The 26,531-nt window shown below is 42.3% G+C and overlaps 1 protein-coding gene across 1 annotated transcript in view; it reads right to left on the bottom strand.

The window, feature by feature from the left end:
• SULF2 (sulfatase 2) overlaps positions 1 to 26,531 on the bottom strand; it is a 191,160-nt gene that overhangs the window by 83,553 nt on the left and 81,076 nt on the right. The window contains exons 2-3 of the mRNA XM_032767360.2: positions 13,944 to 14,187; positions 2,170 to 2,409 (exon numbers count right to left, since the gene is read on the bottom strand). Of these exons, the coding sequence (XP_032623251.1) occupies positions 2,170 to 2,409; positions 13,944 to 14,118 (415 nt within the window). The 5' untranslated portion in view covers positions 14,119 to 14,187. The remainder of the gene's footprint in view (positions 1 to 2,169; positions 2,410 to 13,943; positions 14,188 to 26,531) is intronic.

Genomic DNA, 26,531 nt, shown 5'->3' with positions numbered 1-26,531 from the left:
TCAAACAAATACAGAAACTAGGGAGGTGGAAAAGGGGAGAGGCAGGGAAACAAAGGAAGGTAAAGGAGAGAAGAGAGTTACCAAGAGAAAGGAGGGAAGAAATGATAAAGAAGAGAGAGAAAGTAACTGGACTGGGAGCTAAAAGGAACAAAATAAAGAAAGAAAGAAAGATTTAAAATAAAACCTCCCCCTTAAAGTTTCAAATCTCCCCATTTGAAAGTGAATGCAGGAGACCTTATGGTCCCCCCTCAAACGAAAAGACTAACATGAAACGAAACCATCATATAGTCTCAGAGCAAATCAGTGTCACTGTCTTTGACTTCAATGAGATTTATGCATATGCTTACGTAGTTTCTTTAATAGGGAGCCTTTCCTGAATCAGAGGCTTTGTTCAGAGCTGCAGCCATTTTCAAAGAGGACCTCACATTTCAACAGTGAAATGTTACTTGTCACAGCTGAAAATACCCTCCTAAGCAGCTTCTTCTTGAAATGTGAGATAATGAATGTGATAGCAAATCTTCTAAAATGTGAATCCTTGAGATGAGTTAGTGAAGAAGGTAAATCTGATAAGATCTCTGGAAGAAGCAGGTAAAATGCACTGCCACACACAGCAGATACACCCTCATCAGTAAATTGAAGCCAGGAATCATAAATGAACAGCATGGTCTAGAGTTTCAGCCAGCCTTCGTTAGTGGCCACCGTCAAATTTGCTTCTATGAACAAAACCCTGCATTCGTCTGTATGAATGGGGATTTCATTCATACCAGAAAGTCAGTCACACAATTGTTCTATTTACATTCACAAAAGTGGTATGTTTTGCATGTCAACAGATGTGACAATATATTTGGCTTGTACTAGGGGACAGCTTAAAACTGGGACAGGTTGAAAGTTTTAAATATATAGTAAACCTAGACAAAATTGACTATTTTTACTTGAACTTCTTATTTAATTTTGAGTCCAAATCCTGAGAGATGAACATCTGTGACTTTTACTGAAGTCAATAAGAACAGCAAGTGTTCATAATTTGGACATTGAATATTACAACAACAAGTACAATGATCAAATAGCAACAGACAAAGGACAAATGCATTATAAAGAGGAAAACATGACCTCAGCGTCATGTGCATTTTGTAGGGCCATAGCTGTTAATACCAGGAGTGATAAATGAAAGGAAATTCTATCAAGTAATTAGGCAGCCACACTTCCTCGATTTCAAGACTAATTCAAGCCTTTATCTGAGCAAAACAAAGCAAGGAAATACCCAGTTTGTTTGAAGACCACTCCTTGCTGTCTGAACACTGAAGAAAATATTATGGTTACTATTTAACATTAATATTGCAGAAGTGCCTAGCAGTGTCAACCAGATCAAGAATCTCCTGTGCTAGGTACTATACAAACATACGGTAAATGACAGCCCCTGCCCCAAAGAGCTTTGTTAATGTATGCAGGCCTAGGGTTTTGTATGAAATGCTTCCTGACCTACAAGGTGCTAATGAACAGCTCAGTGCTAGTAAACTCAAGGTAATGGGCAAGGTCTTGCACTGCAGGGTTTGTGGACACCAGAAAGAAATGGGCTTGAGGCAGCATCTCATATGTTCTGAATTCCTCTTCCTTGATTCTTTATTACTCAGAGGCATTTGCATGCAAACAGGATATTTTGTTTCTCAAGAGTTCATCTGCTCCTGCTACCTATTCCTCAGCTCAATTTTTTCTCTTAATCCTCTGTTTGGGAAATCATCTCCATAGTAACCAATCACCCCAACCCAACACACACACATACACACACTGACCAAGGTGATGTTTCTTCTCTTCTTCCCCTAGTTTTACTAAACTAATTTATCTGTTTTAAGAGGAACTCCTTTTTCTCTCTATCTAGGCCCTGGCGCTCTCCCAGTTTCTTTCCTCTTCACTGAAGGTTCTGCCTTATCCACCTTAGGAGCATCAAAGTATAATTTACCAGCACAGTATGTAAGTGCTGTATGTGGTACGTCATGCCCTGGCTTCAGTTCCGTGCCAACAAGATATGCTGCTCCTGTGGCACTTTACAAGAATAAACTAGGAGATAGGACACTGGATTTTCTATTTGATGCGAGGTCTGTGCCTGATTTGTTTGTTTTTTTGTGTTCACAAGTCAGCAGCTGGAGAGATGGTTTGGTGCATAGGTCTTACCTGTCCTGTATCCTGTGTTATTCAGGTATATTGCAAATGTGCGTATTTCATGCTGAGCTTGCCAGGATGGAGAGGAGCAGTTCTCATTGTTAGTGTAGGTGTTGTGGTTGTGAACATATTTCCCCGTGAGAATAGAGGAGCGGGATGGGCAGCACATTGGGGTTGTCACAAAGGCATTGATGAAGTGAGCACCTCCCTGTTCCATGATCCGCCTCGTCTTATTCATCACTTGCATAGAACCTAAAAGAAGAAAACCATCAGCAGCTTACAAAAGGTTTTTCTTGTTTTCAGTTAAAAGAACAAGCCACAAGCTGACATGCTAAGTCTACCAGTGTCAGGCAGAGGAGGAGAAAACAAATTGCAAGTGGACAAGGACATCTATTAGACAGAACAAGCCCAATAAGGAATGCAAGATTTCTGAATACAATATTACAGATTCTTAATAGATTATAAATGTAGGGCTGGAAGGGACCTTGTGAGGTCATCAAATCCAGCCCCTTGTACTGAGGCAAGACCAAATAGATCCAGACCATCCCTGGCAGGTGTTCATTCAATCTGTTCTTAAAGACCTCCAAAAAAGAACTAGATAAGTTCATGGAGGATAGGTCCATCAATGGCTATTAGCCAGGATGAACAGGGATGGTGTCCCTAGCCTCTGTTTGCTAGAAGCTGGGAATGGACGATGGGATGGATCACTTGATGATTACCTGTTCTGTCCAATCCCTCTAGGGCACCTGGAATTGGCCACTGTTGGATGACAGGATACTTTGGTCTGACCCAGTATGGGCGTTCTTATGTACTTAATTATGGGGAATCCACAACCTTCCTTGGAAGCCTATTCCAGAGTTTAACTATCCTTATAGTTAGAAAGGTTTTCCTAATACCTAACCTAAATCTCCCCTGCTGAATATTAAGCCAATTACTTCTTATCCTACCTTCAGTGAACATGGAGAACAACTGATCACAGTCTTCTTTATAGCAGCCTTTAATATTTTGAAGACTTTCAGTCTTTTCTAGATACTAAATCATGCCCAGTTTTTTTTTAACTTTTTCTCATAAGTCAGTTTTTCTAAACTTTTGATTATTTTTATTTCTCTCTACTGCACTCCCTCCAATTTGTTCACATCTTTCCTAAAACATGGTGCCCAGAACTGAACACAGAACTCCAGGTGAGGTCTCACCAATGTTCAGTAAAATGGGACAACTGCCTCCTGTCTCTTACATGACACTCTTGTTAATGCATCTCTGAATGATAACCTTTTTCACAACTGCACCATATTGTTGACTCATATTCAGTTTGTGATCCACAGTAATCTATACCCTTTTCAGCAGCACTACCGCCTAGCCAGTTTTCCCAATTGGTAGCCATGCATTCAATTTTTCCTTCCCAAGTGAAGTACTTCACACGTACAATTGAATTTCGTATTGTTGATTTCAGACCAATTCTTCAATTTGTCAAGGTCACTTTGAATTCCAATCATCTCATCCAAAGTGCTTGTTACCCCACCCAGCTTGATGTCATCTGCAAATTTTATCAGCATACTCTCCGCTTCACTAATCCAAGTCATTAATGAAATTATTGAACAATATCAGACACAGGGCCAATCTCTGCGGGGCACTATTCGATACGCCCTACCAGTCTGACTCTGAACCACTGATAACTACTTTTTGAGTATATTCCTTCAACCAGTTATGCAGCCATCTTATAGTAATTTCATCTAGTCTGTATTTCCCTAGTTTGCTTATGAGAATATCATGTGGAACTGTATCAAAAGCCATACTAAAATCAAGATACATCATATCTACGGCTTCCCCCCATCCACTAAGCCTGTAATCCTGTCAAAGAAGGAAAATAGGTTGGTTTGGCATGATACGTTCTTGACAAATCCATGCTGGCGATTTCTTTTAACCCTATTATCCTCTAGGTGCTTACAAACTGATTGTTTAATAATTTGTTCCAGTATTTCTCCAGGTATCAAGGTTAGGCTGACTGGTCTATAGTTCCCCAGATCCTCTTTGTTCCCCTTTTTAAAGACTGATACTGTTTGCCCTTCTCCAGTCCTCTAGGACTTTACCTGCCCTCCATGAGGTCTCAAAGATAATTGCTAATGGTTCTGAGATTGCTTCAGCTAGTTCCTTAAAAACCCTAGGATGAATTTCAGCAGGTCCTGCCACCTTGAATACATCTAACTTACCTAAATGATCTTTAACCTGCTCTTGCCCTATTTTGGCTTGTACTCCTTTCCCCTTGTTGTTAATATTAATTGTGTTAAGCATCTGGCCACAATTTACCTTTTTAATGAAGAAGACTGAAGCAAACCAGATATTAAACACCTCAACATTCTTGATGTCATCACTTATTAGCTCTCCTTTTCTGCTAAGTAGAGGACCTACACTCCCCTTTGTCTCTCTCTTGCTCCTAATGTATTTAAAGAACGTCTTCTTATTATCTTTTACATTCCTTCCGAGGGGGAACTCATTTTATGTCTTAGTCTTTCTGATATTGTCCCTATATTCTTGAGCTATTCTTTTGTACTCTTCCTTAGCAATTCATCCACGTTTCCACTTTTTGGTAGGAATCCTTTTTGATTTTCAGGTCATTAAAGAACTCCTGATGGAGCCATATTGGACTCTTCCTCTTCTTCCAGTCTTTCCTTCACGTTGGGATAGTTTGCATTTTTGCCTTTTATATAGTCTCTTTAAGAAACCGTCAACTCTCCTGAACTCTTTTTTCCCTTAGATCTTGTTCTCATGGGACCTTACCTACCAGTTCTCTGAGTTTGTTAAAGTCTGCTTTTTTGAAATCAATTGTCCTTATTCTGCTGCTCTCATTCCTTCTTTTAGTGGTTCAAATACAACCAAGGTCAACAATGACCAAAAACCACTGTTATCAATGGCTACCCTGTTTCCTGGGTGACATTCTTCTGGACTCAACGCAGTTCTTGGTGGGAAGGCATCCACTTCAAAGAAGCCACCATCACAATTGACAGTCATTGTCTCTCTGTGCAGAGAAATCAAGGATTGAAAAGACATGGAGAATGAGTTTCCCTCTGACTCATAAATGTGGTCCCTCTAGATTAGAATTAAAGCATATTGATGGGGAAAACTTGTACTGCTGCTGCTTGGACTATACCTGATCTAGAAGGAAGTTTAATTGGCACTAGTACGACATGCACTTAAAAAAATCCCAAATAAATAAAAAACTTTACATATCATCAAATCCATCCTGTTACGAATGGGAGCAAAGTACCTTACAGACAATATCAGGATTAGCATAAGGTTTCATGTTGGAGTGGAGCTGAGGCTAACTTACCCAAGGTTGAGTTGGATTAATAGTTCAGCTTTAATCAATATATCCTGCAACCATCTGGCACAAACTGTACATTGTTTCTGTCAATAATGGGTTTAGGTTTCTCCTAAGCTCTTTAGGAAGGGATTTCATTATGAAATTGCAACAGTGAGTTGATTTGATACAGGGCACATTGATACAACCATGACTCAAAATCTAAAGGGTGGTGAGAATGGTTGCAATCCATGTAGGAAATCTGACTCCCTGGTTCCATGAAGAATTTCTACTGCAAGTCTTTTCATCTTAAAATTACCATGGCATTAGATTTCTTGAGATCATTTTGTTTGAAGACAAAAATAATGTTTTTGTCAGGAACCTTTTCAGCTAATCAGAACTCATCTTTGTAATTCTTCATCACAGGAACGAAAGGCCATTTGTAAGACTGACTCCCCTGTGAGAGAACCTGTTATACCACACATACTAAATAGAAGTATCTTAAAAAAAATAGACAAGACCTTTTTTATAATCACAAAATAGAGAAGTTTGTACTTTGGGAGCAGCATTCCTCTTCAAAGCCTTTAACTTCAGTTACAATTATAACAGCCAGTTTTACTGTGTGTGAGCTCGAAAATTGCAAATGTTAGCACTGCTCTGTCTTATGAGCTAATTCAAAAATAAATAAAGCAGGCTGAAGGAATGTTTTGTTATTCCACTATTAAAATATAATTTTAACAACTCCTTTAAATGACAGAGACATCAGTGCATAAATAACCCTACATGTTAAGTCTCCCCTTGGGGACAGTAACCTTCTTTAATAAAACTGCTGCAATGACAAGACCCTACATATCAACAGTCTTTAATACAAAAACATATGATCTAATCTGCTTCCCCAGCTTGAGAAATAATGCAGAGTGACAGATCAGTGGAGGCAAAAACCAAGCATACCCTTCCATGCAGTCTTAAGTAGGCCAGCTTTAAATATTTTAGAACACCACTGAGCCAGCCAACCAAAACTTATTTTCTTCATCCTGCCTCCAACACAAACTTGGTGACATTAAAGGAAAATAGAAATTATATTCTTCTATGGCAGAACATCACGTGTGTTACAGTGATTGGACTCTCTGTAAACCATCTTTTCTCGAGTGGGAAAACCTTCCGGGATTTCATTAGTTAGATTCTGATGTGCTAAGAGACGTTATGCTTTGAAGTATCAACCTTTTATTCAGAAAAAAGGTCTGTTACCATGACCGGCGCTAGGGTTTTGAGCGCCCTAGGCGGACGGCAATTTCGCCGCCCCGCGCGCTGGTCCCGTGGAGCTGTCGCAGTGGTGCCTGCGGAGGGTCCAGTGTACCTGCGGGCGGTCCACCGGAGCTGCACGAGCAGCCGACCGTCCGCAGGCACGACTGCGGCAGCTCCATCTGAGCCGCGGAGCAGCGGGCCGCCCGCAGGCACCACTGCGGCAGCTTCACGGGAGCTGCCTGCTGCCCCCTCCAGCAGCGCCCTGACCCAGGGGACACCCTGGGCTGCCGGCTGCCGCCCCGACCTGACCCAGGGGACACCCTGGGCTGCCGGCTGCTGCGGCGGCGCCCTGACCCAGGGTCAGAGCGTGCCCTGACCCAGGGGACACCCTGGGCTGCCGGCTCCCGCCAGCAGCTCAGACTCCCTCTCTGTCCTAGCATCAGCGGCTGCTCAACCATTGAAAAAAAAATTGGGGGGGCGCTTTTTGGCACCCCCAAATCTTGGCGCCCTAGGCAACCGCCTAGTCCGCCTAAATGGTTGCACCGGCCCTGTCTGTTACAAGTCTAAAATCATACATAATAAAGTTGCCTTATCTGTAATGGTGTGCTTTTTGGAGAACTGTAAGAAAATCTATGGTGAAAGATTTGCTGAAAGTCATCTATTTGATGCATTCAGCTGTCCAGTAGACAAAGAGAAGCATAAAAAGTATATAGTACTAGGCTGAAATTCTGTATGGACTTCATATAACATCAGCTGCAACAACTTGTTTTGCTTGATCTCTCTTCAGAGTTTATTCTGCTGCTGATGTCACTGTTTATACTAATATTATAATGTGGAAAATTCACAAACTCTCTACAGACTGAGTGAGACCTTGACGTTGAGAAAACACTACAAAACTGTGCAAGCTCTGTGGCAGACACTGACAAGTCACTCCTTTTTACAACTCTGTTTGTGTACTAATAATTACCCCCTACCATCTGAGAATGAAGCTTTCCCTGCATTGTGTGTCAGAGAGCCCCTTATCTTCTCCTCCACTGTAAATGGAAGACAGACGAGATAAAATGGTCAGAACAGAGATGCAGACATCCCAGGTACCTCGAAGCATACATATTAAGATGACAACTGTAGGGATCTTCAGTAGCACAATTTAACACTCAGAGTAGATGGTGGTCATATGATGAGCCCTGCAACATCTTTCAGGGATATAATGAATCTGAGAAATTCATATCACAGAAGGGCTCTATTATCCATGCAAAGATTATGAGGAAAAGTGCAAATGAAGTATATATGGTATGGCCCATAGAAGCACTAGATCCCAGGAGTGTGCCTGTAGGACACTTATCAAAAGTTCTTCAAATACTGTGCATGGCAGGGCATATTAAGAAAGAGGGCTTTGTGGTACTGAAACAATAACTGAGGAGGCTGTAACAGGTGCTTCTTAAAACCTCACATTTCCTATGACAACTGGCATTTGTGCACAAGCCTGAAGACTATAGAAAAAAGACAGGTAGTTATAAGAGATTCATACACACAAACGCAGGGTTTTTGTGCATTCTACTGCACGTGTTTTTGAAACACACATTTTGCCATGCCTTAAAAATATGCCTCACTGCATACTGTTTACCACACATCCCCTGCTTGCTTGTATTTATTAAATATTCACACTATGACTGGATCTTCTTCTGGAGACTTGTCTGAGTACATTCACTATTACATACCCATAGCAAAGTTTATCTCTGTATTCACATTTGCAAAATATATGATCACAGCACAAATACAAAGCATTAGTCATACAAGCATTCAAATATTAGTCCATGAGAAACTACTTTCCTGTGCTCTGATAGCAGGATCCAGTCAAGTCTCTCAAGCTAACCAATAATGGTATGTAATGTTAAAGATTAGATTTCCCTTTAGGTGTTAAAATACATTAACATCTTTAAAAGATATAAATATTAAAAAGGGCAATATAAAAATCTTGTATGTGAATTTAAATGATTGTCTGCAGGAGCAGAATTTATTGTGAATTCTTCAGTATAAGCCAATAGTAGAAACTTGCTCAACATAAATAAATAACTTTAGCAGCTGTTTGAAGATTTAATATTGAATGTTTCATTAACTAGCATTTTATTGTCAGAGATCATACAATTAATATAAGTTTTTGGCAGCTACAGTTGTTAAAGAGCTTGAATTAATCTCCAAGTGACTTCATCTGTTTTGTAGCTAAATTTGAGAGATACCTGTAGGTGGACATGTCTATTCAACCTCTGGAATGTTAGTGAATGCTCTCATAAACATTATGCTTGCTTTCTATTTCTCCCCAATTTTCCCTCTTTGTACTTCTTTCTTTTAAAAGCTGCTAACAGATCGCCTCTCTCTATGTCTGAAAACTGCCAAGCACATTGTCCTCTTGTGCCAGATCTGTACTTATTCAATAGGACATACATCAACAAGTTACTCAGATCTCACTAACATGAATGAAGTACAGTAACTCCTCCCTTAAAGTCATCCCGGTTAACGTTGTTACATTGCTGATCAATTAGAGAACACGATTGTTTAGGAAAAGAACATGGGGCCGCGGCTTCCAGGAGCCAGCGTTCCACTCCAGCAGCTCCTCCAGAGCGGCTGTATCGCCCACAGCCCTGCCCACTAGGGCGGGCATCAGGCTCATCAGCAGCTGTCCTGGTCTTGCTCTTGTGTTCTAAAAATCAGGATGAGGGTGGGGGTAATAGGAGCCTATATAAGAAAAAGCCCCCAAAATCGGGACTGTCCCTATAAAATTGGGACATCTGGTCACCCTAGGCGCACACACTCCCAGACTGGAGATGCAGACAGCTGCGCGGAAGGGATGGGGGCAGGACTGGGGGTGGGGGTACAACTGTGCTGGAGGAGTTGCCAGCATGGGATGCTGGCTCCTGAGAGCGGCAGCCCGTTTCTGCTCCCTTCATTACTGCGGTTCCCAGGGGAGCCCTGCAGTTCTACGAAAACCGATTTATATCTGTGAATATAAATTTGTATCCACGCAGGGCTCTAATTCTCAATCTATTTACCATTATGGGCCACATATGCAGCTCTCTGTGTGTTATGTATGGGCCATATCCACACACACACAATCTGTACATCTACAAAACATAAGGTTTAGTATGTGTTATATGGCAGCAATATGATTCATATTGATATAGTACCTTTCATTTAAACACTGGCAAATGTCTACCAAGAGCATTTTAAATTAGCAAAATAAATCAAAATATTACTGTTACAATTAATTTGCTGTAAGGGTGTCATGGCATGGTATATTGCCACCGTCACTTCCGTGCTGCTGCTGGCAGCACAGTTGGGCTGAGCACCCGGAGAACATGGCTGTGGAGCCTGCCTACAAAGGTGGGGAGGCCTGCCTGGTGTGGGGTGCCTCACAGCCAGGGAATGTCCCCGCCCATGCACCCAAGCCCCCAGTCAGGGACTGTCCCCCACACACACACAGCACCTGCACCCAGGGACTGCCCCCAAGCCTCTCCCCAGACTGTCCCCCAGCCAGAGAATGTCCTCCCATCACCCAACCCCCCAGGGACTGTCCCTCCCAGCATCCAGACCACTCCAACACTGGGTTAGCACACGTGCCTGCCATGGGCAGCAGGTGAAGCTTCCTCTTCGTGAAGCTAGCCTCCTGCCCTGCCTCTTCTGGCCGAGGCCCCACCCCTATGGCTTCAGCTGGGGCAGGAGGGGGCTGAAAGCTCGGCTTCAGCTGGGGTCGAGCTCTCAGCCTCAGCCAGGAACAAGGTGGAGCTCTTGGTCCTGGCTGGAGCTGTGAGCCCGGAACCTCTCCCCTGTTCTGCCCATGGCCCCTCCCCATTCTGCCCTTTCCCCTGCAGTTCCACCCCTGTTCCCCCTCCCTGAGCCTCCTGCTGGTTGCTCCGTCCCACCCCCGGCGGCCCCAAGACCAGAAAAGCTCTGTGCCCCGGGAAGTGAGAAATCCTTCAGCCTGGGGCCCAGGGTGGGAGGAGATTTTTCCAGGGCCCCCAAAATCTGCCACTGCGCCTTGCCCCAAGCAGCACAAGGTTCTGGGAGGCTTAGCATCTTCCAGCCTGCATTACGTGTTGCTCATGGTGTTTGTCCTGCAGAGACAGGGTACTCTGTCCAGATCAGAACCCCACTCCTCCCCACCCAGGACTGGCTCCTCCAGCATCGAGTTCCCCCCCTCCCAAAGGACTGCCCCGCAGCCTACCCCAGCAACTGTCCCCAGTCCCCCCAAGGACTGCCCCCCCAAGCATTCAACCCCCATCCAGGGACTGTGCCCCAGTACCTAGCTCCCCATCCAAGCACTGCCCCCAGCCACCCAACTAGAGTCTGTACCCCATGCACCGGCTGCACTCCCCTCCCCATAGCCCCTGCACCTCTCCCCACATCTGCTGACTTCCAATCTCCACTGCAGGTAGCTGAGCTGTGCAACCTGCCCTGCCTGCCTGCCGCTGCAGTCCCAGTGCCAGGGAGTCTGCTCCAGTGGAGGTCACTGGATCCATGATCCTGCAGGGTGAGAGATGCTAATCATCCTGGCCTCCTGCTGATGCTGCTAGGCCCAATCCTGCTGGGGGAGGAGGGGGCTGATGTCACTGGGCCTCATCCTGCCAGGGGGGCTTGATTTTTGCACCCCTCCCACGGGCTCTGCACCCCAGCAGGTGCTCCTCCTGCCCCACTCCATTTATGGCCCTGAGGATATTATGGGAGCTGCAGCTGTGTGCTGATTGGGCCATAAGCGGTCTACAGGGTGAGAACCACTGACCTATTGTAACTACAGTAATATGATATTCAAACCTCAGTCCAAATTAAACTGGAGATCCTGGGTCTATAATGCATTGGACATCAGCACTAGGACAGCTTAGATTCTAATTTTCCAATTAGATTAATGAATCTCTGGGTGTAATTTAAGCCTTTTCTACCACCAGTATATTTCGCCTCTTTTTACCCATATACCAACTTGTTCACTACTCAGTACAATTCTCATAATTAGGAAGACAAGCCACTAAGCATGCCTGTTCCAATAGTTGACTAAATGCCTCCTCAGTCTTCTGAGAGGTCACAAGAAAGCAGTTATCTTCTCTCATTTATATCCAGTACAGCACATTCCAAATCCTTTGACCCAAGGATTATGCAGTCTTTTCATCAGAGCCTCCCTTGTTTCAATCCATGGTTAGGGTTTGGTTTCCTGAGTAAAAAGTATGATTAACAGCAGAACAAATAAAAGGGAAGTTAAGCCCCTTTCCTGAATGCTCTGCATCTCCTTTTGGCAAACCACACCTGTTACTGCTATATTGTTAAACACACCTTAGGTTAAAATAAGAGGAAGGCTGTTTGAACCTGATATTGTATCCTCTCTCCTTTCACATCAGAAATAGCCATAAAACAATCTCTGAAGAAAAACAAAATGAAGTCACATGCCAACTCTGCCCACCAAAAGCACAACTTCCTTCTGAATTTCCTCAGAAATACTGGTAATCTTCGCCGTGCTCAGTTTTCTAAATTGCACCTCTAAACATTTCCAAATTTTTGTTAGCTTGCATTTGCAATCTGTAGACGAAACTGTAACTGACATCTTGTTTCCATGTTCCTGAATGCATTAACTCCAATACTCATAAACAGCAGTATGGATAGATAAATTTGGCCAATTTAAGAATAAAAAATGATCTCAAACAAACATCTGGTCTCATGAAGCCATTAACTGGAATATGATAATATCAAATCTCAGCGTCATCAAATGCATTTTCTCCAGCCGGACCCTAATTTGTGTGGACAGATGCCCAGTGTGCTTGAAATTGGAAAGAGACATCAGATTACCTGAGAAAAGAAGTATACTGCCCAGAGGACATTAACAATTGCATCAGAGACAGGCAGGCAGGCATAAAATAGGAAGTGATAAATTTTTTAGGACCACCCTCTGGATTTTGGTCACATGAGACTGTGAGATAATGTACTTGGGTTTTTTGGATATGCATTATTGAAACTGGTCTGTCTAATTGTGAAAAACATAACCATTACTCCAAAAAAACAAATAAACAAACAAAACCTTTGGAACCTGCCTCACTTAAACTAACGTTTTATTTCTTATCCTGTTACACCAGAAAACTTTCTAGTTACCTTTTGAACCAAGTGACAACTGGGATATAGCTTATGACATGCTGAAACACTGATAAAAAGAAAGTATCTATAAACGCTTTGTCATGATGTCATCATACACTTTTGGTTTAGGACAGCCGCTGTCCCTGCATAAATCAAAATTCCTTCATTTTACTATAATGCCCCCCCTCCCCCCCACAATTTGTTTTCTCATCTACTATACTGGAAATTTGCTTTAACAGCGCTCAAAAGAAACACAAAACGGATTCTATCCCCTCAACTTTTAAACAGACATGTGCTTCATAAATCCATTTATAAATGTACTTAAAAAACTACTCATATAAAACTGCTTTCTGGTAATTACTTCTCACTATACGCAACATTCTGCAAAGATATAGGTTAATTTTTCAGCAAACTTCTCAACTTAATCATAATGTCAAATCATTAAGATTAAACAAACTTTCTTTGCTTAATCTTCTTTCTTCAACAATTATAACTTCAACTAGTGGAACAGATGACCAGAGCTGGATAAGCAGGTAGAATCTTCTGATCCTAAATGATCTTGGCAGTAATCAAATACTTATCTTCGTGGGAAAAAAACCCTAAAAGAGTTTCAATTTCTTGGAATACTATTAAATAATGGAATTTAGAGATGAAAAAACAATGTGCTTCAAATACTGCAGTTTCACAAGGAAATTGGGTAATTATGTGAAAAGCCAGTTATGCATCTAAACCTACCATCTTTATGTGCAACTTCCCAGCTTGTGCACATAACATTAATAAGTAAATTGAAAATAAACATTAAAAATCAGAGTTTTGTTTCCCTATCAAAGCAGGATATAAACCCTGAGACAGAATGTATCAAATCTTATATTGATGTTACATTTGCTGTCAGTGAATTAATATATTACTAGAAAAATATTTTACATATACAGATAAAAAAGTTTTTACAATATTTTACCACTTGTTCCTTCTATTATATATTTCACACAGAAAAAAATTTGTTTGCAGATTAGGGATTAGATCCTGTTCTCTGCTGCACTGGTCAAAATGTTCATTTACACTAGAGTGTCTGAGAGCAGAATCTAGCCCCAAGCAAAAGCAATGCCATATCTGTGAGCTAAAATACTCTGGCTCTTACCAAGTTCTACATCCTGATCGTCAGTAAGAACGAGAATGATGTTTGGACGGATATTTCTGCGGTCTCTTTGAAATCTCCCCTTCAGACGCTGATTTAATAGGAAAGCTGAACTTCCATCCAGCATTGATAAAACAGTCATTATGAATAATCCAAGAACAATGCTAGGCTGTGCCATATTGTGCTGATTTTGCGTTCTCTCCAAACAGGTGGGTTAATGTCTTCTATTTCCTCTTTACTTGCAGATCTAATGTGGGGAGAGGGAAAACAAGTAACCATTTATGCAAAAACAATAAATAAAAATGTTCCCATTTATCAAAATCTTTCATGTGAACAAGGAGGTTCTTTTTAAAAGGCTATGTCCCCATATACCTAAAATACCCTAAGCCCCCTAAATGAGAAACAAAGTACGTGCAGTTTTTCATCCTGTTAGAAGTAGAAACATTCACAATTTGCAAGAGTTTATCTAAATTTTTTGAGACATTTTGTTGAGTGCTGAAAGTTGGCAAAAAGTTAAAGGAACCCAGCAGAGAAAGAAGTATTTTTTTTTTTAAACAAAATGATTTAAAAAAAGATGTAGCCAGGTACATCAGAAATTAAAACAATATACTAGGAGTACTGGATCTGTGAGCTACAATAGTGCAGGGTACTTATCCATAATGTAAATTTAAGGCCCTCTGGGTACTTTTGACTAATATAATTTTATTTACTGAGTCAAAAAAAAATCATCTTTAAAGGAACAATGTATCTAAATAGAGATTTTTACCAGGATTGTGGTAAAACCTGTTGAGTGAACAGTATGTTTGTCTTGTGAAGTCACAACGGACATAAATTACAAGCCAAATTCAGATCTAGCATAAGTTGCTGCAACTCATAGATTTCAATTAGAAGCATGTCCCTTAATACCAGGGCTGAATTTGGCTGCATGGGCCTAGAAATGGTGGGATGATTTCAGGCTAGTGTTTCAGCACTAACTCTGAACTTCCTGGCAATCATGCTATTTCAAAATGGATATGGAGGATTTACAGAAATTTGTTGCTGTTGTTGAAGTAATAAATAAGCATGTTCTGTATTTACAATTTAAATTGTAGTCCTACACTCTCTTATCACAAGACACATTGAGAATTGTCCTATTGCCTAGAACTGCTCATGGCAGTAAGGATTATGCCCAGAGGTAAACTGTTTGCAGCATCAGTCCCTAAGACCCTGATCCTGCTCCCACTGGAAACAACAGCTCAGCTGCTATTGATTTCTAAGCAAGCAGGGGCATGCCCTAGATGAACGAATACTGAGACATTTCTTAAATTTCAATGCTGGTTGATAATCTTTTGGCCTAAAGGAATTTTCTTTTGCTAATAGAAGTCAAAGTACCCATAAGAAACTATAAAGAGAATATCAAGAGCTAATTATTTCATCCCATCAAGTGATCAATGAGTCAATTTTTGATTAATTCCCTATGTACCAGCTTTCTTTGGACTTGTGCCAGTGAGTTCACATAGTGCAGTGGAAATCAATTAAAAGTGACACATGGGAAACTATCTGCCTTTTGTAAAGACCAGAAGTGACTGAGTAGAAATAGCCCAGCACAATGAAAGAAGCTTAATGTTCTATCCATAAAGCAAGTTAGAAATTTTCTCTCCCCCAGTAGATTACTTCATACCAATATCATCAGATCATCGCTACCAGAATTTGTTTCTTGGGATAAATTTTGATTAAGACTTTTCTCAAGCCATGACAAAACCACTGGTCTGAGAAATTACACACAGTTTCTACACTCATGAGGAGGGAAGGAGGAAGGAGCACAAGATTCTTATTTTTAAACTAGCAGATATCTAGCTGTACGACGACACAATATTTAGCAAGGGCTATTTCCCAATTCATATACATAGGTTGACTTTTCAAGCCTGATCTAATTATTCACCCCAGCAAGTTTCTTTACGATTCATGGATGAATTAAATCAATTTCTGCAGAATCTAAGATTTTATTTAAAAGAACAAATTCAAGCCCGTGTGGTTATGGGGGGAAAAAAGTTTTCCTAAAACTGCAGGCTGACTGCTCTTGTACCTCTGCTCCACCCAGAGCTTTGCTAAGCTATGACAGAGTGCACACTGACCAGTCTTGTCAGTTTTCATTCGTCATGTTCAGAATTCAGCCTGCAGCAGTGAAACAGGCAAGTATCATGTCAGTTTCACAGTGCAAGTACTACTTGGGAAAGTCAAGAGCAGTAATAGAGGCAGATCCTAGAGCAGTTCATTTGGGGAGGAGGAATCAAAAGGTTGGGAGGTGCACATTAGTAGAGATATTCCCTCCTGAAGAGACACAAAAATTCTGATAAACAGAAATGTGTATTAAGAAAACCCCACAAAACTGATGATCTGTCCATTCCCATTATATAGCCAGAGTTTTTCTGAAGACATGGGATTTACAAGAGATCATTTAATTTTTTTGCTTGGGACTAGTCAACTGAAGGCTGTCTATTAATGATGTATCTGACAATGCTTCCCTTCCCCCTCTCAACTGGATATGGGATTTATGCACGAGTGTATTTTGCATTTTATTTCTTTGTTAAAACAAGTGCATGGGAATAACTATATGACCTCACTGTTGCACCCTCTTCCCTTCTCCGCTCCCCTGCCCATTCCCTCCCTACTATTTATTACCCTAAGTCACTGCATCACCTCTAAAATAAGACAATAAGCCCTTTGGGCCAGGGACTACGTCTTCCTATTAAATTCTTAGTATATTTTGGGACATTGAAAAAACAACCTATACAGAGGTGTCTCCATAACTTTTCTAGTCACAAAAATGTATTTACAGTTAAGTTACCGTTATCTCCAAGAAAATAGGAAAAATATTGCATGTTAAGTTCAGCAGGCAACCTCCACCAAAATAATTACTTTCATCTTTGCCCCTCTCTGCTTCAGATGTTTAAACTATTCTCAGATGTTATGACCCTGTTGTTATCAGGATAAGAATTCCTCAGATACCCTCTGGAACCAACTCAAAGTATACAATTATGTCCAAAACTCATATTCATAACTGGGTAAAAAAATTAACATAATTTACAAAATAACTATTTTCTGAAATGTGTGTATTCATACAAGACAGATAGGCCACTCCTTACTCCACATTTGCTGTGAAATCTAATTAACAGCTTTAAGTAGCTTATAAAATGGCAGCAGAAGTATCTCACATTCATAGTGGTCAGATGTAGTCTATGAGTTGTGACAATACTTTGCAAAGTGTCACAGTTGAGAACGTCTCTTCAATTATTAGTGAACTTGGTGAGAGAAACAATATGTCAAAGACAAAGTAGTTATTAAAATTCTCTTTCATTCCTGTTTGGAGGCTTGGTTTACTGTGTGTATCAATGTTGGCCAAAGAGGGGCTTACAGAATTTTACAATGTCTGCCTTCATCTGCCATATCTACCTTCATTGTTAATATGATGCATCTATGTGTAAGGATGCATTTTTATTTCCGTGGCCCAGGTGATCTGGTTCTTTATGTGCTGAGACCTGTAACTGCTGCAGGCCACATTCCCATGTAATAGATGGGGACAGCTCTAATCTGTGCTGTTTCTTATGAAATTAGGTGTGCCACTTAGTTTCTCCTAAATTACCCATCCAAATGTAGCAAAGTTTGATCAGCCCTGTTTATATGCAAGTACCATTAAAACCTAGACATTTTTCTTTCAGAAGAGACATCTAACTGAGCTGTGGTAAGTCTGTGAGCATCTCCAACACAGAGAGGCCCAGGGCGGGGAAAAAAGAAGAAGAATGTTCTCCCCCCACCACCACCCTATTTGCTGTAACAAATCACTCCCTCCTTCATAGGCTGAATTGGATACATATGCCTCCCTTGTTCTTAAGATCCTGCCAGTTGGGGAGCAAGACTACACGCAAACTCAGTTCTCCTGTGTGGGAATGCAGAACGTTACCACTAAGTCAGTGGTTCTCAACCTGGAGTCTGAGGCCCCCTGAGGGACTACGAGCAGGTTTCAGGGGGGCCACCAAGCAGGGCCAGCATTAGACTCACTGAGGCCCAAAATAGAAAGTTGAAGCTCCACCACATAGGACTGAAGCCCAAGGCCCTGAGTCCCACTACCCAGGCTGAAACTGAAGCCAGAGCAATGTAGCTCTGTGGGAGGCCCCTGGCAACTGCCCAGCTTGCTACCCCTTGACGTTGGTCCTGGCTTTTACATGCAGAAAACCAGTTACTGCAGCGTATGCGGGGGGCGAGGGGGGAGAGCTCAGAAAGAAAAAGGTTGGGAAGATGCACTAAATCACATTTATAAATGTTGACGGAAGGGGCCCTTTTACTGTGTTTATTCTATTAACAGGACATAGATCCAAATTCCGCTCTTGAGGGATGCCTCCACTGGGGAAATTTCTGAAAAATGTCTCCCCACCTCCATCATCAACCCAGCAGTCCTGACTTCAAATGCTGGGTTTTTTTATACCACGTTGATTAAAATCACTTTGCACAAGTCTAACAGCTACTATGCTGAAAACTGTAGTGAATAATGCTGGGCTATATGCACCTAGCATTCTCTATGCCAGGGATGGGCAAACTTTTTGGCCTGAGGGCCACATCTGGGTATGGCGGGCCATGAATGCTCATGAAATTGGGGGTTGGAAGGGGGTGAAGGTTCCAGTTGGGGGTGCAGGCTCCAGAGTGGGGCCAGAAATGAGTTCAGGGTGCAGGAGGGGGCTCCAGGCTGGGGGTGGGGTGAGGTGGAAAGATGAGAGCTCCAACTCAGGGTGCATGGTCTGGGGCGGCGCTAGGGATGAGGGGTTGGGGGTGCAGGAGGGTGCTCCAGGCTGGGACCGAGAGGTTTGCAGAAAAAAAAGTCCTCCTGAATCATGATTTTTGCTGTAATCTCACCACACATACTACTTTTTTTTAAAAAGAAAAGACTAACATTTTCTAAATATTTTTTTTGAAGAGCTACAAATTTAAATTTAAATGAGGACACAAAAAGCCAAAGCCCAAACCCAGGGCTAACCTTGACTGTTGAAGGTTACATCAATATCATATGCATGAACTATGGCTAGGGTGACCAGACAGCAAGTGTGAAAAATCGGGATGGGGTTATAGAAGCCTACATAAGAAAAAGAACCAAAAATTGGGACTATCCCTATAAAATCGGGACATCTGGTCACCCTAACTATGACTAAATGTCTAACATTTCCTTAGAGAGACAAGGTAAGTGAGGTAATATCTCTCATTCACTTAACGCAAATAGCCTTTTGTTTTTTTCCTCACAGACCAGATAAACAGCTGCTCCGAAACAGACCCCCCACCCAAGCCACGCTGCTTCTCTCCTCAAGCAAACACTAGCTGTGGACATTCATCCCTCTGCCTACCTCTGCTCGAGCAAACAGTAGCTGCGTTTGTTTTTTAGATAAGTAGCTCCAGGAGCCCCGAGTGCACTACAAAACAAAGAGAGGCATCACAACAAAACAAAAAGAGTGTTATCTTTACTTAAAAGCCTTATGGGAAAATTCCGGAGGTCAGTTAGAGCGTAGTAAGATTAATCACTGTTTACATTGGCACTGCAGCGCTGCAGCACCAGCGCTGTTCTCTTTATTTCCCTTGACAAGGTGGAGTACAACCAGTGCTGTAGCCAGGGAGATACAGCGCTGTATGTGCCTTGCCAGTGTGGATGGCGAGTAAGTTACAGCACCGTAAAGCCACCACCAGCGCTGTAACTCTCCAGTGTAGCCAAACCCTTAGTATCTAAGGTACCAGAAGTACACTAGTGTAATAAGAACGAGGAGTAACTCCCTGAAAGTAAAAAACAAAAAATACAAAAAAACAAAACCAAATCTGGATTTACCCCCAACACAACTAAGAACAGAATCTGTCTTATGTTGTACTACCAAAGACATAATACACAACACACAACATATTATTTTGTTATGAAAAAATAAACGGTAACATTTCAGCCATTCTTTGAGCTTATGATGCCATTAATTTGACATATAACTAGAAGCATATTTATAAAAACTGCATCTCAAATTCACTTTTATTAGATTGATTTAAAAATGAGCATAATGCAAAACAGTAATTTAAAAAAAGCCGCTAAGGCATGTTTGACTCATTTAGCAGCCATAAACAGGGAAAACAGCATGTAAGGAACAAAGGGTAGCTGCACAATGGGGAAAATATGCTAGCGAACAGCAACTCACACTTGATAACTGATCTGAATATGTCTGGAGCCAACACCAGGTGCGTTATTTAAGCAGATTTAGGTGTGCCATTTATGCAGTGTTTAGAAGCATGGAAATGCATTGTGTGTGATCCATTCCCTAGCAGCCATCCCAACTAAATAAGCATGTTTATCAGTTTAGCAATTAAATGGTTTCTACTGTACCTCTGTTCTATTAATTCTTGGACCACTGTTGCAGATCCTTGCATTCATGCATAACAACTCTTTCACACTGATGCCTTCAATCAGCTATAATTTTTATTTAAGACCATGTTTTGCAAGTTATATCGCCTACATATAAAATTGCATTTTACACTTGGACAGGGAGGATTCTTGTTTGCATTCAAATAGGCTTGCAGAAAAAAAAGTCCTCCTGAATCATGATTTTTGCTGTAATCTCACCACACATACTACTTTTTTTAAAAAAGAAAAGACTAACATTTTCTAAATATTTTTTTTGAAGAGCTACAAATTTAAATTTAAATGAGGACACAAAAAGCCAAAGCCCAAACCCAGGGCTAACCTTGACTGTTGAAGGTTACATCAATATCATATGCATGAACTATGGCTAGGGTGACCAGACAGCAAGTGTGAAAAATCGGGATGGGGTTATAGAAGCCTACATAAGAAAAAGAACCAAAAATTGGGACTATCCCTATAAAATCGGGACATCTGGTCACCCTAACTATGACTAAATGTCTAACATTTCCTTAGAGAGACAAGGTAAGTGAGGTAATATCTTTTATTGGACCAACTTCTGTTTATGAGAAAGACAAGCTTTTGAGTTACACAGAGGTCTGGGAAAGGTACTCAGAGTATCACAGTTAAATATAAAGTGAAACAGATAGTTTAGCGCAGGGGTAGGCAACCTATGGCATGGGTGCCAAAGGTGGCATGCGAGCTGATTTTCAGTGGCACTCACACTGCCTGGGTTCTGGCCACCGGTCAGGGGGACTCTACATTTTAATTTAATTTTAAAAGAAGCTTCTTAAACATTTTAGAAATCTTATTTACTTTACATACAACAATAGTTTAGTTATATATTATAGACTTATAGTAAGAGACCTTCTAAAACGTTAAAATGTATTACCGGCACGCAAAACCTTAAATTAGAGTGAATCAATGAAGATCGGCACACCAAATCTGAAAGGTTGCCGACCTCTGGTTTAGCATAAATCGTTAGCATGTATTCTAAGGGACCACTCAAGGTGACATGGCCCACTAACACACCTGTAGCCTTAGGACAAATAGGGGGATTAGTGGGTTACAGACTGTTGTAATAATAAAGAGAGGATTTATGGTTTAAGACCATGATTTTTAGGGTCTAGCAAAGTTGTGAATTTAAGCTCCCAGGCTCGGCTTTTGAAAGTTTTGTGCGGGTTTACTTTGAGGATGAGAACTGATTGATTACTCTGTATCTGACGTCTCTGTGAAAACATTTCCTTAGAGAGCCAGGACATTGTCACAGCTTCAAATGCTTATGAGAATATTAAATTACATATTTAAACAGATTGTTTTGAATTACTTTTGTTCTCTTGGTGAGCACTGCACTCAGGGCTCAAACTGCTAAGCATTTAATAAGGGGAAATCTTTCTCTACACACTAACCTTTATTTTAAATAAAAATTTCCTGTGATTCCAACATTCAGTTACATTTTTTGTAAGAAGTGCTTTACTGTTAAATACAACATTATTCTATATTAGTATTCAGTAGAGCTACAATATAAAGAACTCACACTAAGATTCTTTGATATGAGCTAGTCCTCATATAAGGTTGGAGTTTTATTTCGCTCTCTGCCCCCTGAAGTCCATTATAATAAACATTTTTCTACAGCACATTCACTTCTGCCCCAGGAACAAACTAACAGAGAGGACGAGTATTATTTCTCCCCTAAATATACCCATATTTGCATATTTATTAAGTACAACTTAAGGGTGATTTTTAAGAATAAATTTTAAAAAATTCATATTTACTGCAGCTGAGAGGAGAGTTGGAAATACCACAAGGGAAGAATGAATGAATATAGAGCCAGTATGCCACAAAAAAATGATAGTCTTAAAAAAAAACAAAACCAAGCATACAGAGACAAATCTATTCAGTGACTAAAGATTTTATATTCTAGTATACAGAAAAATAAGATTTTCAAAGTAAGGTGGGTTTTTTAAAACCCCGAAGCACATGTGAAATTATTAAATGAAAAATTAAGTGCCAAGGCATTAGCTGTTTTATAAACGACTGTTTCTTGCAGAGATACCTCGCAGCATCTGGTATTTCATCCCAAACCAGGGAAGGTTTAAACATGGAATCTTTAGATAAATACAGCGCAAACTGCCCCAGCTTCCTGCCGCCCCAGCCATTCCCCATGTTGAGGGCACAGACCTGCACGCTGTGCAGCCCCCTTCCAGTGCAAGTTTTAATCACTGAGGATCCCGGGCTTTTATAAAAGCCCTGCAAGGCCATATCACAGGCAGATCGGATTGTGTCCCATCACTGCCAAGTGCAGCTAACCACACTCCACCCGCACCCAGCAGCACTAGCCAGGTGCCCTCCAGCTGTGCAGAGAGCCCGCAGCCCCAGAACCTACCCCACAGGCCACAAGATCCCCAGTCCTTGGCAACAGCAGTGCCCTGACAAAGGAGGCAGGTCAGTATCTCTTCTTGCCCCCTGCTAAGCTGGGGCCAAGTGCCCAGGTTGCTCCCCACCTACACAGTCTGACCTACTTGCCAGCCCACACCTGTCTTCCAGCCCATCTGCCATCACTCTACCCCTATATCTCATCTTCCCTTCAGGGTTGCCAGTTCTGGTTGGATATATTCCAGGAGGTTTCAACAGGACATATTCTTTAATTAAAGATTAATCTTTAATTCCTGGAGACTCCAGGACAATTCTGGAGGGTTGGCAGTACCTTCTAGCCCCTCCCTTCACCCCACAACTGCTTCCATTTCCTTCTCCACCCTGACCCCCCTGCTCCCGAGCCTACCCCTACTCCCATCTCCCCGCGTCCCAATCTTCAACCCTCCCGTCTCCTCTCCTACCCCCAAACTCTCTACTCTCTGCCCCACCCCCCACCCTACTAAACTTTGGGCTCGCCCCTCCCCCGCTCTGCAGGAAGGCTCTGGGCAGCTCCCCCCACAATGACCTGCCAACGCTCCCCACCCTCCACCTCACTTACCCGGGCAGTGAAAGCGCCGCAGCAGCCGGCGGCTGAGTTCTGCATGTCCCCTTCCCTTCCAGCACCTCCTCCGCCTCAGGAGCAGCTCAGTCTCCCCGCTGCAGCAGCGCTCGGCCGCCAGGAGCCCCCAGTGCCGGGCATGGCTTCCCACACTCCTCTCCCAGCCGCCGGCTCAGTCTCCTCCAATCTCCCACCCCGTGCGCCGGTGCTGCCAAGCGACCTCCTGCTTGCTCCCCCCACGCGGCGCACACGCGCGGCGCTGGATCCTTGGCGGGTGCTCCGCCGCCGGAGCTCAGCTTTGCTTTGCTACAGGCTGCTGCACAGAGCCGGGTTTAAATATCACACACAGCAGAGCCAGGTCCCCGGCGCAGCAGCAAGCTCTGTACTCCTGCCACGGCCCTAGGGGTGCTGAGCAGGGCTGGGGAGAAGGTGATTAACCCCTGGCACAGGGCAGCAGCTGGAGCCCATTTCAAACCAACCTTTGAGGGGAAGAGGTGGGCGTAGAGTGTTTTTTTTAAAAATTATTTTAAAAGTTCATTGAGCTCCAGAATCCTCCCAGCACTGACGCAATCCACAAGCGGCTCAGAGGGGGAGGAAACCCGTTCCCCTAGCACTTGTTCAAAGTCCAGCGGCTTACAGCTCTGCCATAACTTGGTTTGGTCTCACAGACAAGATTGAGTGCTCGCTCGGGCTCCGTTTCTCTGCACGGACACCCACCCACACAGCCGAAGGAGAGAGCTGGGAGGAGGTTTATGCAGCAAGATGGACAACGCCTTTAGAACAAGTCGAATATTCAGAGCACTGCTGGAGTTTATTGGGTCTGGGACTCAGGGAGAAGCACAAAAAAGAGGATGTTTAACATGCTGCCGTATTTTTATCCGTGTTGTGTTTCAAAAATGTACTACCTAGGGTTTGATCCTGCAAACATCCATGCATCTAATTTTACTCACCTGAGTAATTAAGTTCAATGGACTGTTCATGTCGCTATACCCCCAGGAGTAAATATTTCCCGGATCAGAACCCTTAGTCTAAAATATTCCAAAATGACTAACACTTTGGGATGCCTAAATTGCTGTTTGAAAGAGGTCTGATTTTTACAGAGGAAAGGTATTCAAGGAAATTCAAGCCTTTCTGGAGTGTCACTTTGGGAATGTAAAAATTAAGGTGCCCAACACTTCGTAATTTTTAAAAATATTGAGTAAGATAGTTGGGGTAGGATCCTGTATGCACCTGGCACTGTACAAACAAAAATAGATCCCTGTTCTGATAAGAGTATCTGGACACTACTGTGACTAATATTAAATAGTTTTTACTGGCTAGTCTGTATGTCGCATGATGAGTTCTTCTTAACTATAATCATTTCCAAACTAGATCTGTGTTAATAAATGTTCTTTTAAACTGTTTTCAAAGTGGCCTTCAAGCATCCCCATGCTGCAATATATAGTTATGTTTATCTCAAAACAATATAGTATTTGCTATTAAATCTCATCCTGAACTCACTGTAAATGAGACCATAGGCCACAAACCCAAACCTATATGTAAATTAACTTTCACTATCTTATACTGGCATTCATAGCCGAAAACTGCATCAAATATACGCATCTGAAAATAAAATGACATTCTGTGTTCATGTTTAACATGCTGCCATTCTTTTACCATAAAATGGTGCTATACTCAAGGAGATTTATATGTGGTTGAAAATGGACAGGATATAATTTTCCTGTTCAAAGAGGACAATGAAAGAACAGAAATAAGTAACAGGTTAGAGCAAGAAGACCCTATCTTATTCCGATTGAGTCAATGGCAAAACATGCATTAATTTAAATGGAAGCAGAATCAAGCTAAGAAAACAGTGATCGTTCCTACAACCATCTCAAAGAAAATGTCTAGCTAGAACTAACCCATACACTCCATGAAGTATACCAAGAACTTCACTAGTGCCAATCTATTCTATATGGAAAGAGCTCAAAATGCTACGGCGATGGGCAGCAATCCAAAAGTCTGAGACACAGAAAGAACTAGAGACTGAGATGATTTTAAAGCCTCATACGGTTTTAACAAGAGATTCATGTTCAAACCGTACATAAACCAAATGCATTACCTCCTCCCCCCAAAACACACACAGACACACTAACCTGGTGACAGCCTTAACTCAGACTTTATTTGATACGCTTCATAGGTTCACACCCTTTCCGTTACAGGATATTGATCTGCTTTAAGCTATACCAGTAAACAGTTATGAAATGGACAGGATATAATTTTCCCATATTGGTATAGTTAAAGTGGTACAATCCTCCTCCTGTAGATGTAGTTACACCTCTATAAACGTAGTATAGCTAATGCTCACACAGGGTACGTCTACACTGCACGATTATTTCGAATTAGCTTAAACCGATATTACAAAACAGATCTAATAAAATCGGTTTAGCGCGTCCACAGTGGGATCCCGAAATCGATTGTTTGCGTCCATGGTCCAAAGCTACCATCGATTTCAGGAGCGGTGCACTGTGGGTAGCTGTTCCTCAGCTATCCCATAGTTCCCACTTCCGTGTTGAGAGCACAGTGCCTGATGGGGCAGAAAACACTGCCCCGGGTGGTGCTGGGTACAGCCTCACCCCTCCCTTTGTGAAGGCAGCAGACAACCCTTTGGCGCCTTTTTCGCGGAGTGCATTGAGCAAACGCCATAGCACAGCAATCTTTCCCTTTTTTTTTTCACGTGGTGGGGGGGGGAAATAAACTGAGGAGCTGTTCCCTGAACCACGCCAGACACTGTGTTTGAACCTACAGACATTGGGAGCTCAGCCAAGAATGCAAATAATTTTCAGAGACTGCTGTGGACTGTGGGATAGCTGGAGTCCTCAGTACCCCCTCCCTCCCTTCATGAGCGTCCATTTGAGTCTCTGGCTTCCCGTTACGCTTGTCACGCAGCGCTGTGTATCCTGGAGTTTTTTATTCAAACGCTTTGGCATTTCGTGTTCTGTAACGGAGCTGGATACAACAGATTTGTCTCCCCATACAGCGATCAGACCTAGTATCTCCCGTACGGTCTATGCTGGAGCTCTTTTTCGATTTCAAACTGCATCGCCAGCCGTGCTGATCAGAGCTCCACGCTGGGCAAGCAGGAAATGTAATTCAAAAGTTCGCGGGGCTTTTCCTGTTTACCTGCCCGCTGCATCCGAGTTCAGATTGCTGTCCAGAGCGGTCA

This window comes from Chelonoidis abingdonii, chromosome 14, assembly GCF_003597395.2.
Source record: "Chelonoidis abingdonii isolate Lonesome George chromosome 14, CheloAbing_2.0, whole genome shotgun sequence".
In the NCBI taxonomy this organism is placed as follows: domain Eukaryota; kingdom Metazoa; phylum Chordata; order Testudines; family Testudinidae; genus Chelonoidis; species Chelonoidis abingdonii.
This window is presented reverse-complemented; position numbering and strand designations above follow the sequence as displayed.